The sequence below is a fragment of the Antedon mediterranea genome, chromosome 3 (assembly GCF_964355755.1).
Source record: "Antedon mediterranea chromosome 3, ecAntMedi1.1, whole genome shotgun sequence".
Taxonomy (NCBI): domain Eukaryota; kingdom Metazoa; phylum Echinodermata; class Crinoidea; order Comatulida; family Antedonidae; genus Antedon; species Antedon mediterranea.
In genome coordinates this window covers 34,654,946-34,673,683 of record NC_092672.1, presented here as the reverse complement: position 1 = coordinate 34,673,683, position 18,738 = coordinate 34,654,946, and the positions used below count along the sequence as shown (strand labels likewise).

Below are 18,738 nucleotides of genomic sequence, written 5' to 3'. Positions count from 1 at the left end.
TAAAATTCAGGAAATCAATACAATTATTTTAAAATGCAAGTCAATTTTGTTTAGCCTGTATCAGGCATTCATACAGTAAACTCTGATGTTAATTTAGCATTGTCCAACACGTAACTTTATAATAAAGGGATGGAGAAAAAATATTTTGATATTTAAAAAATGTGGGGAAAGATATGGTGGTTTTTTTGTAACACAACTATACCCATATTTTTCATCCCCTATTTCTCAACATCCTGATGACCTATAGTTAATATGTATATTTTGTTTTCACAAACTTTATTTTCTTTTAAAATAATTTGGTTAAATACATTCATAATTTGTTGACAATTCTTTGTACAAAATAAATATATTCAATACAGCACCAATTAAGCCAAACAAATCAAAAGAGAGTCTAAAAATAAACTAAAGTAAGTAGTACATGTTGTTTAATTAGGAAACACTTGACTTTATAAGGATTTGAACATAGTACCTTGGAATTGGAGGTGAGCACCTTCTAATAATAATTTTTCTTGAAATAATTTCATTTGGATCCCAATTTTAATAGTTTTCTTTCTTTTAATAATTTTTTTAAAATTCGCTATTTAATCATTTTTCTTCTCATTTAAAAATCTTTTACGCATTTTTTCAATAGGTTCAGCGTAAAACCTAGTTAATTTTAACTGCACTGTATTTGTCCTTGAATAGTTTGTGTGCGTGACTTGAAAAATTGAATGATGTCCATCATCAAATATTTCACGCAAAAACTAATAAAACGTCTCGGTAAAATACCTTACTCATTATCTATAGAATGATGTCCTACAAAAATCACCTTCTCATTTTGCAATAAAGCACGTTTATCTAGGTAGTTGCCTCGGAGTGGAAATGGTAATATTAAGGAATATTTTAGTAGGAGATTTATCTAGTAATTCTTTTTTTACATTAGTGGAAAAAATAATTAGCTGTATAATGTCTCCGTTTGATTTTGCATTATAATTTTGTTTTTAATAGAAATATCACAGCCTTTTACCTTTTAAATTCAAGATCGTTTTTATGTTTTTGTGCAAAGTATTAGGCTTACTTACAGTGTGATTGCGAGTGTTTAAAAAAAAAAAATGTCTGAATTTATACATTTATTTCAGATTTATTTTTAGGGGTGGATCCAGGATGTTTTAAACGAGAGAGTGAAAAAAAAAAACTAAATAATATTTATTACTCTCCTTTAAAATGGAAGAACACTTTCGTAACAAGAGGTTGAACATATAAATATTAATAGTCAGAAGAAAGCAAAATTTCACCCACCCAAACAAACCAACCCTAACTCTTCTCCTACTCCCCCTTCCCCCAACCATTCCACACCTAATTTATTAATTCAAGAATAGAGTTCCAAAATTGTAATTTAAATTAACAATAGTTCAATAGTTTATCTATGTGAAGTGTCCAGTACTTTTGGTATGACCCATAATCTTATTACCAATTTCTTTTGATCTTTTTCTACTGAGACTATACTTCTGTCTGTGAGATGACGATACACAAATCCCAGAAGTATAAGGATTCTACACTATATCTAATTACCTAATACCAGATGATCATAAGGTGTCAAATTCTGCTACTTATTTGAATGAGATTTGGGATTTGATTTGGAAAAATTGCATTAAATTAAATGTATCATCAGAGACTAAGTACCTACCATATACCATGAAACTATAACTTTAGATAGGTTTATGTTTGTGCTCAAATATGGTAGTGATATGATATCATCATGTCCATATATGGGCACATAACATTATTTTGTCACATAATGTTTGATAGTGACAGAGATTTTACACATTCTTGATTTTTTTTTAGTAACCAAATATATTTTTCAGAAATACTATAATTTTAAATGAACTTCTGACAGTTACATTTGAAATTGAAAGTTCAACGTTTGAGTTTAAGGCAGAGTATGCAATTTATCTTATGTACATTGTCTATTTTTACCCAGAAGGCAGCTCAGAGGGTCTGCTACTACTATTAATATACATTTGATTTGCAGAATTTCAACTGAGTAACTGTAATATTAGTAAACATCATTTCAACAATCTTAAACTCAATTTAGTTAATTTGTTTATTTTTTAGTTTTATTGACGTAATGTAAACAGGTTTTGTAATAGATATCATTCCAATTATGTAAGGTTTAATTTAATTTTTCAACTACGATGGAACCAATTAATTTTTAAGTAAATAAAATCAAAGGTAACATAAACAAATTGCAATATGTAGCCCTGATTTTGTATGCAAGCAAGACTAGATAACTTTATTTATACAATTTAATTCATATGTATATTTTAATACGTTTTCTCCACGAGTTTTGATAGTATCATTGCAAATGAATTATTAAATTTTAAACTTGTTTCACTCCATTGAAACCAATTAATTTGCAAGTGATTAATATCTGAACTAGTATATTTTAATACGTTTTCTCCATGAGTTTTGATAGTATCATTGCAAATGAATTATTAAATTTTAAACTTTTTTCACTCCATTGAAACCAATTAATTTGCAAGTGATTAATATCTGAACTAGTTTAACAAAAAGTGTGATGTGCCCATATATAGATATGACTCACATCATACTTTGTTTGTCAAACTAGTTTAATAGTGTAGACAGAGCTTTAGTCAGTGTATTATGTTATAAATGTGTAATATTTGAGATGTTACTTTTTTTTAAAGAAACCAGATGTCCTAGCAGTCCATTATGACTTAAATTCACTGACATTTATTGTGTATTGTGTTGCTAACCATTAAATTAAAAGTGTATGTAAAGTACAGGTTATAAAGGATTGGACTTTAATTACACTTTTCATTAATATTTCAATACTACATTTTATTTTTTTTTAAAGTATAATGATTAATTGAAGTTAGTGACATTTATTTTGTACAAGAATGTAATAAAATTAGTGTCACTATTATATAATACTTTATTAAATTGTGAATTAGATCAGAGTTTTATTCATATAGGTTAAAGTATGACACGCCACATATATCTTCATACAACTCACATTAAACTTGTTTGACCTAGATTTAAGGCATATTTTAAGAACATCAATAAAATATAAGTGCTTGCGTCAGTGTCACCAGGACTTTGCTCTAGTTTATGTCCCTAAACTTATTACAAATGACACTTTATTAGTGTTATACTTTGTGACAAATACTCTTTAAGAATCGATTATTTTTAATTTGTGAAGTCATAATCAGCATAGGCTTTGTCTCTTTTTGTTTTTAGTCCGATTTGTTGTCATGATTTCCGTACCATACTTTTTTTTTATGAGAACTAAAATTGATGTGATGTTGATTCTTTTCTTCATTGAGGTCAAGGGTCATTTACTGTTGTATCCTATGTTTATCTTTTTATTTAAATTTGTATATACTCTACTAACAGGCTACCAACCTCGTCCTGGGAATAGGATAATTTAAAAAATCTAATGTTAATATCACAACTTAATTTTAAATGTATTCTCTACTAATAAATATAATAAGCAACATCCTGTAAGGGCACCAACTTGGGAATAGGTAAATATCAAAAACCGATTTCAATGTCAACTAAAACTAATTTTAAAGAACACAACTTAATTTTAAGTGTGTGCTAAACAGATATAATAGGCAACCTCATGTAAGGACACCAACATGGGAATAGGTTAATATCAAAAACCGAGTCAACTAAAACCAATGTTAAAGAACACAACTTAAATTTAAGTGTGTGCTCTACTAAAACAGATATATTAATCATTACCCTTCCATAAGAGTATCATCAACTTGGGAATTAGTTGATGTTAAAAGCCACTTGCCATTTCAACCAATCTAATGTTAAGGTTGTGACTTAATGTTAATGGTACTTTCCATTGATGGATAACATAATTAATAGACTAATCTACTGCCCTCCCTCAGGAATCTAGTTTACGTAGCCTGATAAACATTTATCGTGATTCATCAACCAATTGTAATTGTTACTCATGATACGTGTCGAGAGATGGTGTACGCATTTTGCGTCAGGTTAATCATTTTTTAATGCGATAAAAGTGACAATTTTCATGCAATAATATTTACTTTAGTCGCCAGAAAGTTTCTCCATTAAAATTTACTTTTGTAATGTTGTTCTGTATCGATATACTTCTATCTGAATCTGCGTCTACACTATCAAACTTTATGCGACAAAAAAATTGTGATGTGCCCATATATGGACATGATGATGTCATATCACTACCATATTTGGTCACTCACACTTATTTTGTCAAAATAGTTTGATAGTGTAGACAGACCTTAACTCTCGTAAACAAATAATAAAAAGTAGTATTTTGTAGAAGTGAATAATTGCTACTAGATTAATGTTTTTTGCTTATTTTTTCTTTTTTTTTAATCATTTTCAAATTTATGGTACTGTCAAAATTGGGAGATGAATACTTTTTTGTTAATGATTTTGATTTTAATAAAAATTTAAAACTTTTCTTTTCAGAGCTTTCTTAGATCGGGCATCATCTAAACGAAAATTAGGCACATTCCTTGATCGACTTGGGTAAGGAATTTTTTTTTTATTCTAATAACCCGGGGTGTGATTTAGCAACAAAATATGATCTTAAACTTATTTTACAGTTAATGATTTAGCTTTTTTTTTTAAAAAAAAGAAATAAATGCCAACTCCGCTACAGACAATACGTGAATACACTCTGTACAAAAAAATTGTATTTATGAACATTCTCTAATAAATTTGTTGTGTTTTCAACAGTAATAATAGATAATCACCATGACTTGAGTCGAGTTTAATTTGACTTTTTTTGTCTTTCAACCTCATCTATCATTAGCTTTGGATAATAACTACAAATTCATATTCATCGTGTAAAAGATTACCGTAATTTATGAGCGAAATTGTGACATTTTATCTTGGATCTAAAATCAGGGATTGTTTGTACTTAGCTGTAGTGAAAAGCAAATGTAATTTCATATATTTTTTAAATGTATGGATGTAAGTGTTAAAGGATTTAGCTGCGTGTGTGAACCCAGCCACTGAGGCAGGGTGATTATAAGTGTATTGTGATAATCGCCCCATTCATTACTATGGATATGGAGATTAATAACCAGGGTTGATGTTCCATCTGAAGGGCAAGAAAATTAATTAAACTCTAACTAATGGCATAAAACATTACAACATGTGACATTGAAGGAACGTTATATTTTTCAGCAGGAGTAAAAAAAAACAAAATGCATACATCAAATGTTTGTTTGGGCAATATAACGTAAATAACTTGAAATCAACATTGCAGTGAATAAAACAACAGATCAGTTATCTAATGATCAGGAAAGAAAATGGTTATCAATTTGACTTTTGTTTCTATTTAGTGGCAACTTGACAAAAAGGGACCCATTAGGGGCGATAAAGTTTTTGTATGTGTCGTCAACTATACTCATGTGCGCAATTCTTTTTTTTTTGCAGTGATTTTTACAAGAAATATTAATTATAAAATATATCCATTGATTATTTACAGTAATTATATAAAAGAAATTGTTTAATATTATTAATTGAATTATACGGACTATTATTGAAAATACAGAAGTTAAAAAAAAATTCACTCTCGTTTTCAGTCCGGTGCAATGAGAAAAATATTGCATGCTTTCACATCGAGTACAATTACGATTATCTGGTGTCACTGTTGATTCATCAAAACAAATTCACCCACATCATGCAAAAGAGCGCAATCAAACTTTTATTTAGAGCCTGTTCAGACCTACATAGTTAATGTTTCATATTGTACGCAACTTACAACTCCATAGATATGAACTAGGGAAAAGATTAGTGGAAGCCACCACCTCTTATATCGCACGTTTGCTGTGAAAGCTTATTTAATAAATACATTTTTAGAATATAAACAAATTAATAATTAAATTGGTATAATTCTTGTATAATATGTAGCCTTGCTTTAATCGTCTTCTCAAAAATACAAATTACGACATTTAATAATAATTTAATATTAAATACAAAATTATTTTATTAAATTGCGCTACTTAAATTGTAACAATAACATTGAAAAGTATAAAAGATATTCCATCATCATAAATTGAAAAGATAACATTGATCATGATAGGTTATGTCAGGTTAATATACGTATATTGATGTTTTAACCGTTGGGAGTTGATTGTACTAATATTTCATTCGACATTGACATTGACATTATCAAATCTATTAATTCAGATATTGTAAGTGAATTAGTTAAATTTTTATAACTTAACATTTTTTTACATTGTGTTTTTCATTTATCGAGGGTTGGCTGTACTATCTACATTTTGATTGACAGGCAGATGAAATGGAAATGCTAATTTATTGATTTCTGATCCGATACCATTTTTTCATTAATTAAGTCTTAGGATTAATGTAAATTAGTCTTACATTCATCTGAATGATGACTAAGCCAAGGATTAATTAATTATGGAAAAAATCATAGTACATAGGTCAAGTTCAATATTGAATATCGAAACGTGGCAGGCTGAAGGCGCTTGACCTTTGACAAGATCGCCTAAAATGTCTGTATATTAACTTTACAATACCTAGTGTTGTATATTCTGGTACAGCCGCTCCATAATCTTTTTGCTTTTCTTCCTTATATCTATATTTTTAATTTATACTAGCAAATATATTTGTATTAATATTATAATAATAATAATTTATATCAAAAATGTATTTAATAATATTTTTCGCATAATATACAATCTACGATAATTTAATTAATTGATATAAAAAATGTAGCCTATTAAATAAATAACATCATTTGAATAAAAGAACAGAACACACATCTACACATAATCAAACATTGTATACTCTATCTCTAACAATTTTTTTCAATCTTCTATCGACTAAAGCCGAAGTATAGTCGTTATCTCGGAACTGTTCTATGGTTACCACCAGGTAGGCTTACTTCATTAAAGCTTCTATGAATGGATGTACTGGTTGGGAGCAGGAACGCTAGTAGACCAAACCCAGTACCGTTGTGATTACGATCAATCGGGAAATTACCTCACACCATTAAACCAATGAATGCAAGAACAAAACAAAAATCCTGAAAATATCTACCAAAATACAACTAAACATGTTTATTGATTCAAAATTGTTTAAGCAAAAGGTATGAATTTTCCCAATCTAAACTGTTTTTACTTAGAATTGTGTGTATAACTCAACTTAAAAGCCTGAGTAGGAGTGTCCCTGAATAGAGGTTTCTACACTTATTTAGTTTTTAACTATTTTATCAGGTCAATAAAATGTTGTCAATGTCAAATATTATATTTTTTTTTTTTCGTTAATATATATAAACTAATAGAGTTTAGTAAAGAATATCGTGGACAATTGACAACAAACATAGTTTGTAAATGTGTTTTAATGCAAGTCTTAATTGGCCTACGGGTAAATGATTACACATTTTAGATGTCAATATGGCACCTTGAACCATATATTATGGATAGCTTCCCCTTCATTGCAAGTTATTACATTTGTGACGTCATAAATGAGGTAGATTGACTATGATTAATCTATGTATGGTATCTTCATCATCAAAACATTGTAAACAATATACTGTAAATTATCGGTATGCTCTTTAGTTGTAAATGCTGCTACAAAATACAAGATTTTTCACAGAACTTTATAGTTATAAACATGCAAATTTTGGCAATTTTAAAAAACCAAATTAATCATAATTTGTAACATTATAACTTTAAAAAATGCTCATATTACAAAATATCTTTTACTACAGGGAACATGAGCTGTGGAAACCCCCAGAAAATAAAAGAAATCATTATCATCTTTTCAGAAAGAAATCATTATCATCTATCTTTTCAGAAAGAAATCATCATCTTTTCAGAAAGAAATCATTATTATCTTTTCAGCAATTATCAGCTCACTGTAGGAGAAAGCCTACAAAGCTACTGTAAACACATCCTTTTCTGCCATCATCCAGAATAAAACAGATTTTGCATTAAAACCTCAAATAATTTCATTTGTATTATTTACCCTAAGAATTATTATGGTGTTTGTTTCACGATTTCATCTTAGTTTCTGTGTGTCCCTGACTTTTATATTTTGTATTTACTATCAACTAAAATGATATACTTTCATTTTGATATAAATAATAAAAAATTAAAATATCTGTTACATAATGTATTTTGTTTCCCAGGGGTGTTTCTATGCAGAGCTCTGTCCAGAATGTGTTAGGTACGTACAATTTAATTAATTTATTTGAGTTATTCAAGGATTGAATAATGGCACTGTAGTTTGGTATTATGCAGACCATTTTTAGGTTCTAGATTTGACTTAATATTGATATAAAGATAAACATTATGGCACACATGGCATTTCATACGTATACTTGAACTACTGTAGTTTACGGACAAAAAATGGTTATTGGTGACGCGCATAAATGAAAACTAACAACATAAAGAAGAGTCCATATTTAGTGTTTATTTATATCTCTATTAGTCCGCTGGCGTAGTCATTATTTATTCATGCCAACATTCTCTGTCTATAATCTTTTGTTGATACAATCACTTTAAAAATATAATTTTTTACATTTTCTAGAAATGTTTCAGAAGGCACGAAAACGAATGCAAGCAGCTAGGCAGACGCTAAACACTATTGAATGAATAAGTAGTATGTGGTGCTAGGATTTGCATTAAGGCATACATGGCACATTTGAAATAGTGGTACAGATGTTGCTGCTGTGACAATACCAAAAAAATGGTTGTTTCCCAAAAAGCAGGGTCAGTCGGTCGGATATGAATGAAAATACAAATTGAGGGCACTAGAAAAATCACTCATGCATGAAGTTGCAACGAAAAGAAGTTGTTCGTCTAAGAGGCCTATGAGTAGTGCTCTTTGGAGTTATAGACTGCAACTGGCAGAAAGGCCTTGTGAGGATCAAGCCTAAAAGCGTATTTCTGATGACTTACTTAAGTTTGTTGTGAAAATAAACAATCACAAAAACAAACGAACTGTAAAAATAAAATACTTACAATAATCAATTATTTTAAAGGTGAAAATAATTTACGGCTGCAAAAGTATAAATATAATTTTCACAAGTTTTAATATAGATTCAGCTAATTTAATTATAAGTATTCTAAATCTAAAAATAGATATAATCTTTTAGTAATGATTACTACACAATACTGAAGGTTGTACAAAGAATTACCTAATATATCCAGTAATATATCACTTTTCATTATTCTGTGATATTTTGTTAACCATAATATTTTACTTTACTGCATCTTATATCAACAAAAGGCTGTGTCTGCTGGTTACCGGTACTCAAACATAATAGCAGATTTTTGTATTTGAAATTCAATATACATAATAAAATACTCATTTAACGTAGTCCAGAACAAGAAATATGTTTAATGTAATAATACTAATATTAGTTCTGATTTCTTTATCATTTGCCTCTGATTGCTCTTAACATTTTAAGACCTAGGCATAGTCAACTATCTACAGTACAACAGTGTTTTATTTTCTGTACTTTTATTTTTACATTTAGCGTAGTCAACAACAAGAAATGTATTTATGTAATAATACTAATATTAGTTCTCATACCTTTATCATTTGCCTCTGATTGCTCTTAACATTTTAAGACCTAGGCATAGGTACTGTTCCATTTCAAAATATGCATGAATGATACGCAGGCTTGTTATAGATTTTATTTGTTTTAAATGTTTTAGAAATGATTTCAAGTAAGACCGAGGCATAGCCTACTATCAACTGTACAATAGTGTTTAATTTATTCTTACACCATTTTTATTCTATTTGGGATAAAATACTTGGATGTGTTCAGTTTATATTCGTCATCTGAAAGTTGTATTCTGTTCTATCATATAAAACTATGTATCAAATGATTATCTCTTATGACCTCTTAAAATTGATAGTAAATATCCCCAAAGATTAAACACATCATTTGTAATGTCAGTTGATAAATCATCTTTAAACTCTCATAAAGTTCATGTTATGTGATACGAATTGGCATGTACAGCATCAACAACATTAAACAAGAGTGACATAAAAAATAACTGTAAATACTAGCGTTTAAAATCAAACTGTGCGCTAAATAAATTATTTTAATAACATTAAATGACTCTTTGTTTAGTATTTGATAGTTAAAATGCTGTGCATTGGTATTATTGATATTATTAAGCTTATGGCACCCTACCAAGAACAGAGTTCCTAACAGTACTTAAAAACTGGATAAAAAAGCTTAAGATAATGTGTAAATAGAGGTACCAAATTCGGTCCTCTCAGACGTTTATTATAAATATTTTTTTTATTATAATTTATTAATTATTTATTTATTCTCGTTCTATTAGATAAACAAATAAGTGAAAACACACAACATTTCTATACAATTTTAAAATAAAATCTATAAAAAAACGTTGGATGGTAGCATTTATGCATATTTTGAAATGGAACTTTCTGTAATATGTACCATTAATTCCCTGATTGGTATTGATATCTAGATAAATATTGTATTTATTAACTTACTTAAATTTAAACTGTATTTTAAGAATATAGATTAAAGCACATTAACAAGCAACCCACTGTAATGGAATAATAATAATAATTTATTCATTTGTATTGAGCAATTTCCATTAAAATATGTACAGTATGATACACAATTGGTATAAAATTGAACAATAAAATACTTGAAAAGTAATGTACATACAAAATGGATCAATAAATTAATGTTAATCAGAGAAAATGCTGGACTTAAAATTCATATGCATTATGCGCTAAAGAATTAAGCAAAGGTAGTTTTTAAATAACACTATAGTGAAACAATGATATAAAATAACAACAGTCCAAAAACAACATATATTTGAAACATAAATACAGAACAAAAGTAAAGAAATACATCAATCAATTTATGACAGACCATCAGTCTCGGAGTCATGGAAATGATTGCGTAAGTAATGTTTTGATCAGATTAATATTCTGGGCTAATAATCACTCGCGTTTTTTTAATAAACAACTGTTATCCATTCCTTTATTATGGATTTAGGATAATGTCTGGGTTCGTCAGATTTTTTTGTCAAGTGACAATTCAGCTACTTTCAATTCCAGTACTAAAATTGCCATGTTAATGAAGCATTTGCTTATGCGAATATTAGTTTGATAAAAAAAAATTGTCATCTTCAGTACAAATTTCCGGATAGTTAAATTGCACAGGTAATCAAATGAGTAAATATTATTGATTAATGCAGGTGCATATTTTTAAATGCTTTTAACAAAATACAGAAATAATCATGAATGTATTTGCAAAAGACCATCTTCAATTCAGTGGCGGATTCAGGATAATTTAATTATAAGGAAAGGTTCAAGACTTAAAATGAAGCCAGCTAGGCCCCATTTGATCTGCAAATGCCATCAATCAATTCAGTGGCTGATTCAGGATTATTTAATTATGAGGAGGGGTGGGGGGGGGGGTGTTCAAGACTTCAAATGAGGGTACTGATTTTAGCTTAATTTCCTACGTTTTGCCTTACAATTTGAAGGGTTTAGGGTGACCAAGCAGGCTAGGCCTCCTTCGATCTGCATATGACATCATTTATCAATTTAGTGGTAAATTTAGGATTTTTAAAATGTGGTTGCTGAAAGTTTATACAAAATAATACTTAATTTTAAATACATGATTTATGTATATTTTGTCTGTTAGTGATGTCACAAGTTTCAAAAATGTATTTTTAAAAGTATTCAGTTTATTATTTTCAAATATCATTAGTATATACACGCAGATTAAGAATATAGGTAACGTAGTATCTCAAGATACACTCTGTTTATAAAATTTGCCATGCGTGGTATAAACTTGATAAAAAAAAATTATGTAAATTTTCATCTGTTTTCCACAAATTTCAGCAATATGTTTTCAAAAATAATTCAGTTTTTTATTTTCGAATATTATTATAGCATACAAAGACTAAGAATAAAGGTTAATTAGCATCTTAAGATATATACACTCGGTTGAATTTGAAAATACCAAGCCACTAGATGACAATCTCATGTGAACTCAGCCAGACCAATGTGAAGTTTACGTGTAACTGAAAGCAAGCGGCAATCTTCAATTGTTTCAAGTAAAACAGTTAACATTTGACTGTTTTGTATTTATTTATTACTGATGTGTGACTCTTTGTACATTAATGATCTCTTATAGACCATTTGTTGTTTGATTGATAAATTACTAAGCTTTTTTCTTTTCAAATGCTTTGACTATGCTTATTGCAAGAAGATGAAACTACTTTAAATTAACTTAAAGTCATGATTAAAAAAGTCAGGTGAATCATTCATACATCGATTTAAAAAAAATGATTACAAATTGTGAAATTAGATTATCGAGTTATTTAAGTTAACTCATCACAGTATAACCATAAAAATTTACTTATTCCAAAGGTTCAACAAAATTAATGTGTTCTTAAATTGTCATGAGTGCTCTCATTAAAAAAATTGTAAAATGATGTTTATAAAAATTTTTTTTTAATCGATGCATACTATGTAATAAATTAATTTTGTCACATTCATCAAAAATTTATTTGCAAGATAATGATTTTTTTTTCTATTATGATTTGAGAATGGTTTTTTGATGATTCCCTTGTGTTGGTTTTAATGCAGATAAAAGCAATACTTTATACAATTTTTAATCTGTGCAAAATTGTAATGTCATGTTGCTCCACATAATCGTGTTATGTCATTCGTGTCCACCATCCTACTCCATTGCAGTGGTGAAATGACTATGAGTGTTCACTAGCTAAACCCAGGGGCCTCGGAGCTTGTCGGGGCTCCCTGAGCAGTGCCAAAAGGAAAAACAGGCATTTAAATATGTCGAAAAAGCTCCAAACTTCCGAGGCCTCCAGCGTTGGAGGGCCACTTAGGGTTTCTAAACCAGGGGCCTCAGGCATCTGCCTTATGCCACTGCATGCGTGAGTTTGAGTTTACAAGATGTCATGGTTTCACCAAATATATATAAACATATATATATTGAAATTCATCAATGGGAAACCTTCAATTGATTCAAAGTTGTTCCTTTATACAGGCCATATGCATTTGTTACAATTTAGTCAAATTTGACATGACCTCGCAGCTAGGCCCAACTAAAAAATGCAGATAGGGCATAAGTAAGACTACAAGGACTGGCTAAGTACGTTGTGTGACTGGTTCAACGAAAATGGAAAAGAAGGCCTAGCTAGCGAATATTCTAGGCCTATAATTAACTTTGTCTACACAAGTTGTGACTTTTAGATATCCAAATTCCAAGAAGTAAACTATGTCAAAGCCGCCCAATGTCTGCTTATAAAAACTGAACATGACCTTACTTACCCTTTTCGGCTTTCTTTGTATGGTTAAAAATAATTGTCCACGGTACGATAGTTTGGTGACGTGTTGAGCCGAAATTGTCTGCTCGCCCCAATACAGTGACCTGATTGGTCAGAAGTGTCGATGTGCTACGTCATTACGGTTTTAAGCATGCGCAGATGTCTGATATTGAAATAATTTTACACACCATGAGGGAGACGCAACAGCCGACGCGCGCGTTAAAATCCTGATAATATTTATACGCATGCGTCAATGTTGTATCTTTAGATCTGTTAATACTATTAATAATAGGCCTAACCATCAAGTTAGGAAAGGTGTTTTTGCCATGTAACGGTAGAATTATATATGTATAACGGACTCTACAGATAGGCTGGACATAAGTAAGACAATGATGACCGTCAAATAGTACATTCATCCTGTAGGGCTTTAACATGTTAAAGGTACAGTAATGTGCTTGCAAATTATAAACGTATACATTTTCCATACATACATTATAACTATTGTGAGTGTTTGAACAATTAATGTTGATTTGTGGGGGATTAGACGGTATCAATTGGCTTCCGTTCAAAACCATTAATTATACACATTTTACACATAGCCGACGTCATTTCAATCAATTAGTGGGCCTTAATGTAATGTTAATTCAACATAAGGCTTTCTTATACTTAAATCGAATATAGGCATCCATCACCGCGCGCGCGTCTGTTTACTTCTTTTACCGGCATGTGTTGATGAATGAATCGAAAACGACTCATTCGTACCTTCAATGCCGAATTTTAATACTATGAGCCGCTAGGACGCGGGTTGCTTTTACGAGTTGTTTTTATTTTTTAACAAAGGTGTACTTTTGCACTTTGTAATAATCGTAATACTTTGTGCTGTGAATGTTAGGTTTTTGAACTTAGCAGAAAAGTCATGCACTCTGTGACATTTCAAACATTTTCTCATTCGTTTTAAAGTAGATAATACGTACGTGCAGGTATGGCCTTCATACAGTAGTCGCTGTTGTTTAAGGGGGAGGAGGGGTGCGGGTGAAGGCACCTTCAGGACAGATGGACACCTTCAGGACAGACCCGGTAAAGTGTCCTCTTATTAAGGATGTCTCCTTAATAAGGATGACCCATGGGTTGACCGTATAGTGTTAAAACATATTTTGCCTGTGTTCATTTCACGGGAAAACGTTCTCTTAACAAAATGTTTCCCACAGTTTTACCGAGATAATATACATATTATATTATAATATAAAAGCTATTCTAAGGTAAGTGCGTCCCAGCTTTTATATTGTTTAATGTATTCTATCCATTGAGTGTAATTTTGTAGAGCTTTTTTGGCAAAATAAAGCTCCGACAATAAGCGATCTAGTTAATATTTTCGGAAATTTATATTTATGTAACCATACAATCATCGTAAGAGTTTTAACATAAAACCTTTTTGTTTCAATTCATCGTATTCTCGTAGATGGTCTATTAATAAATGTGTGGGTTGTCGAAGATTAGTGGTAACGTTTACATTCTGAATCTCTTGGATTTAATTTTCCTCCCGGCTAAAAATAAATTTTTACAAATTACGTGCGGTTATATTATACGAAGCTGTTATAACGTAAACACTCGGAAAAGGCAAATATTAATTGTTGGAGGATGATGATAAAACACCGAAATGGGGTAACTCAATGTCAAAAGCTATATAAAAAATAAGAATTATCGGCGTTTCGTCTTTGATCCTCTTGTGCTACCGTAGTTATTATGTGGGTGTGACTAGCTTATGAGTTAATCAATAAATCCTCTTGTTTTAAATTATTCGTCCTAGAAAATTAGAAACAGGTAAAGGTAAATATTTCGGTTGCTTCAAGAACAAATTAATCTTAATACTTTGAAATTCAGAATTTCATTTCTGGACAAAAACGTAATAATCTGAAGACAAAATCGGTTCTTCGTCTCTGAGCACGTTATTTATTACTACAGCTTTAGTATATAATAACGTGTATAGAAAGATTTTTTTTAGTATAAAGTATGAAGTATAAATGCAATTGAAGGTAATAAAACATCATTTATTAAGAATGTTTGCAAGAATTAGAAGTTATAGGCCCAACTGAAAAAATGAATACAATGAATAAATAGTAAGAATGGTTAGATACTGGTATAAAAATAATCATATTTTATTTATTATTTATGAAAATATGTATATTAAGAGAATACATGTGGGACACACCCATTAAAAAGAAAAAAAACTTTATTATTTTTAATACTAAAATACTTATATTAAATGCTGATATTGTAGGTTGGTTTTGTATAGGAAGTTGCTTTGTGCAATTTTGTTCTCTTTTTGTTTTGTATGATTTGTATGGATGTAGGCCTACTGTACTATCCGAAGTAAAGGAAACGAATGAATGAATAACACTGTGATTTTGTTTACATCAAATATTCTAAAATGTTGTTTGGTCATTGTATCTAAATATATACCTTAAAATCTGACTTAAGTGTGGCACCCTACTTATTGGAATAATTTAACCAATAAAAATTAAAACCAATTAACGTAATACATTATTGCCTATTTCCAGAAACTAAACAAACAACACAAGCATTGTTATGGAAAATTTATTCTGAAAATGTATTTCAATATCTACCTGAAACCAGACAGCGTTTTTCCCAGTGGTACAATTATCAACTACCGTAATTACGGGAAACCTTAGGATAGGATAAGTGCTATATAGTGACCGATTTTGGCTCAAGTGTGACGTTATAATGACGTAATACCGCTGTTTTTAGTCGCGTGGAAGCGACTCTATAGTTCACTATGTCGGTCGGTCGGTCTGTCTGTCTGTCTGTCGGTCTGTCTGTCGGTCTGTCTGTCTGTCTGTCGGTCCGGTATCACTATGCGTTTTATCGCTTTATGACCTTATCTTGATATCAGTTTAATCTAGCTAAGTCAATTTTTCACAGAATATTCCTTATGGCCAGGAATCGAAGTGGTTATGTTTTCACGGTGCGCAATAAAAAAATACGCGGTCTACGCACGATTTAACGAAATCACGTTTGTAATCATATCTTAACAACCATGAATCACAATTAAATAAAATTTGGTACTCATAAATTTCAGGGCATAAATCATCATATGGCAATACAATTACGTGCGTAGCGCATGTAACGCATGCGTAAGCGCGCTTAAAATTTTCAAAATTTATTTTCGATGAATTAAGAGTACGTTTCAGGCAATTTTAAGCGTTTACAAAATTGCCATGAGTGCGCAGATTTTTGCGCGCGCACTGCGCGTTAAATGTTATTGCGCACTCTTTTTGCCCGATTTCTGTTTTCTTGACTTACTTTTCAACTCGAAATTACGTTATACGAGCACGTCAAAAGTGACAGGCTACGCACGTGTAAATTAAACAAATATAAATGTTTTTAAACATTTCAACATTTTTAAACATGTTCAGTAATTTCGGTCAGTATAGTTTACTATGTCGGTCGATCCGTCTGTCTGTCGGTCTGTCTGTCTGTCGGTCTGTTTGTCTGTCGGTCCGGTATCACTATGCATTGTAGCACGCGACTTAATGGCTGTTGGCCTTGTTAAACAACGGTTTTGTATTTTTGGTGTTTTTTATAGCTAATGAGCTGTTGTTTTTAGTTCAGTTCTTCAAACAATGATCGATATTTATCGTTCAATTTATGGTATACAAAATGGCGTTACCACTTATCTGATAGGGCAGTCATTAGGTAGCGTCTCCTTGCATTTTAACTTTTCCCCTCTCACCTTCCGTGCACATACCATATATAATGTTACATTCAACAATTAAATTCAGTCTATTGTACAATAATAGTTCACAATAATAATAAGTATTTTGCGCTGCTGTGGATTCGAAAACCAATCAAAAATATATAGTATATGACTTTAGCTGTCATCCGAGCTGTCATCCCTGTTGTCAATTAAATTGATATTATAAACCAGTATAATGATTGTAGCATTATTTGTAGTACGGACGATCACCCACGACAAACGTTTCTCTGATTGCAATTACATTCAGTATCTATAAATCAAATAGCTTTAGTTTGACATCTAATTCAGGGGGATTGTAGAGACAGACGCTGGTGCGTTCACATTACCAATGGTGCACGTGGTGGTACGCTCACGATGTGCGTGCACGACACGATAGCTTGACTTGACTTCTAATTCAGGCGGATTGTACAGACAGATGTGCGTTCACATGTCTCTACAATGGTCACGTGGTGGTACCCTCGAGATGTGTATGATAGCTAAAGCTGCATTCACACTTCATCAATTCACACGGAAGACGAATCCGTTTTCTTAATAATATTAAAAATCACCTAAACAAGTGTGCATGCAGCTTAGTGTCTTTTAAAGTGTAATATCTAGACCTATACCATTAGTCAGAGTAGAATTTATAATTGTTTGTTGCGAGTGAAATAGATTCTCTATCCACTCAAACCACGGTCATAATATCCTATCCGCACATAAGCAACTCCTTGGACCGGACATAGGTATGGGGTATTTATAGGAACAATATTGTCTGTCCCGTGCTCGTGTGAACTTAAAAAGAACCAAGTGCATCTTTCGGAGAGAGTGGGGTATAACCTTGTCTATTTTCAGTCCTTATCATTCTGCATCGGCTAACCAATATCAGTCGATTCACCCAGATAGCACCCGGTTCTGTGGCTGTCAATAGACTCTCTGTGGGAAGACTGTTGCCAGTCTACCAGATACCTATCTAACTGTATCAAGTACCTTTAATACACGATATCCCTGTCATTAGGTTCCTATCTAGAGACCCAAATCGACTTCACAGTTTCCCTCACAAAAATAAACTTATGAAGTGTTTGTATTAAACTCTTGTATGAATGTGTTTAGTAATGTGCATTTAACTTTCATTAAACTAATCCACACCATACCATTTTATACATTACAAACGTGTTGTTGTGTTTAATAATGACATCACATTAAATACATGCTTTTAACGGCTTCTTAACACATTATGATTATGTCTTACACATTTTGATTAATTCGCCGAAGTTCATTGTCGAAGAGAAGCACCCTTTGACGCTTCATCTATCAAAATGAAAGCAAGTTCAAGTTTGTCGGTCATTTTGTTCATGATCAACATCCATTGCCAACGTTTCCAACAGTCAGTTTGTCTCTCCGTAAATTTAAATCTTGTACCCAGATATGGTAGTGATATGCCCAAATACGGTAGTGATATGACATCATTATGTCTATATATGGGCACATCACATTCTTTTGTCACATAAAGTTTTGATTCTGTACTTTTCTGCATCTCTTTTATTTCTCTTTATCAATTGATTCACACTGTTATATTATTCTTAGAGACCTTTCATTTTTACGCCATTATGTCTTAAAGTCATTCTGTACACGGTCACGGTTTTTAGC

The 18,738-nt window shown here is 30.9% G+C and overlaps 1 protein-coding gene across 1 annotated transcript in view; it reads left to right on the top strand.

Moving 5' to 3' along the window:
- Nucleotides 1-10,595, top strand: part of LOC140045353 (tectonic-like complex member MKS1) — a 41,271-nt gene extending 30,676 nt beyond the window's left edge. Inside the window, exons 12-14 of the mRNA XM_072090208.1 lie at nucleotides 4,468-4,527; nucleotides 8,168-8,205; nucleotides 8,569-10,595. Of these exons, the coding sequence (XP_071946309.1) occupies nucleotides 4,468-4,527; nucleotides 8,168-8,205; nucleotides 8,569-8,633 (163 nt within the window). The 3' untranslated portion in view covers nucleotides 8,634-10,595. The remainder of the gene's footprint in view (nucleotides 1-4,467; nucleotides 4,528-8,167; nucleotides 8,206-8,568) is intronic.
- Nucleotides 10,596-18,738: the final 8,143 nt, after the last annotated feature.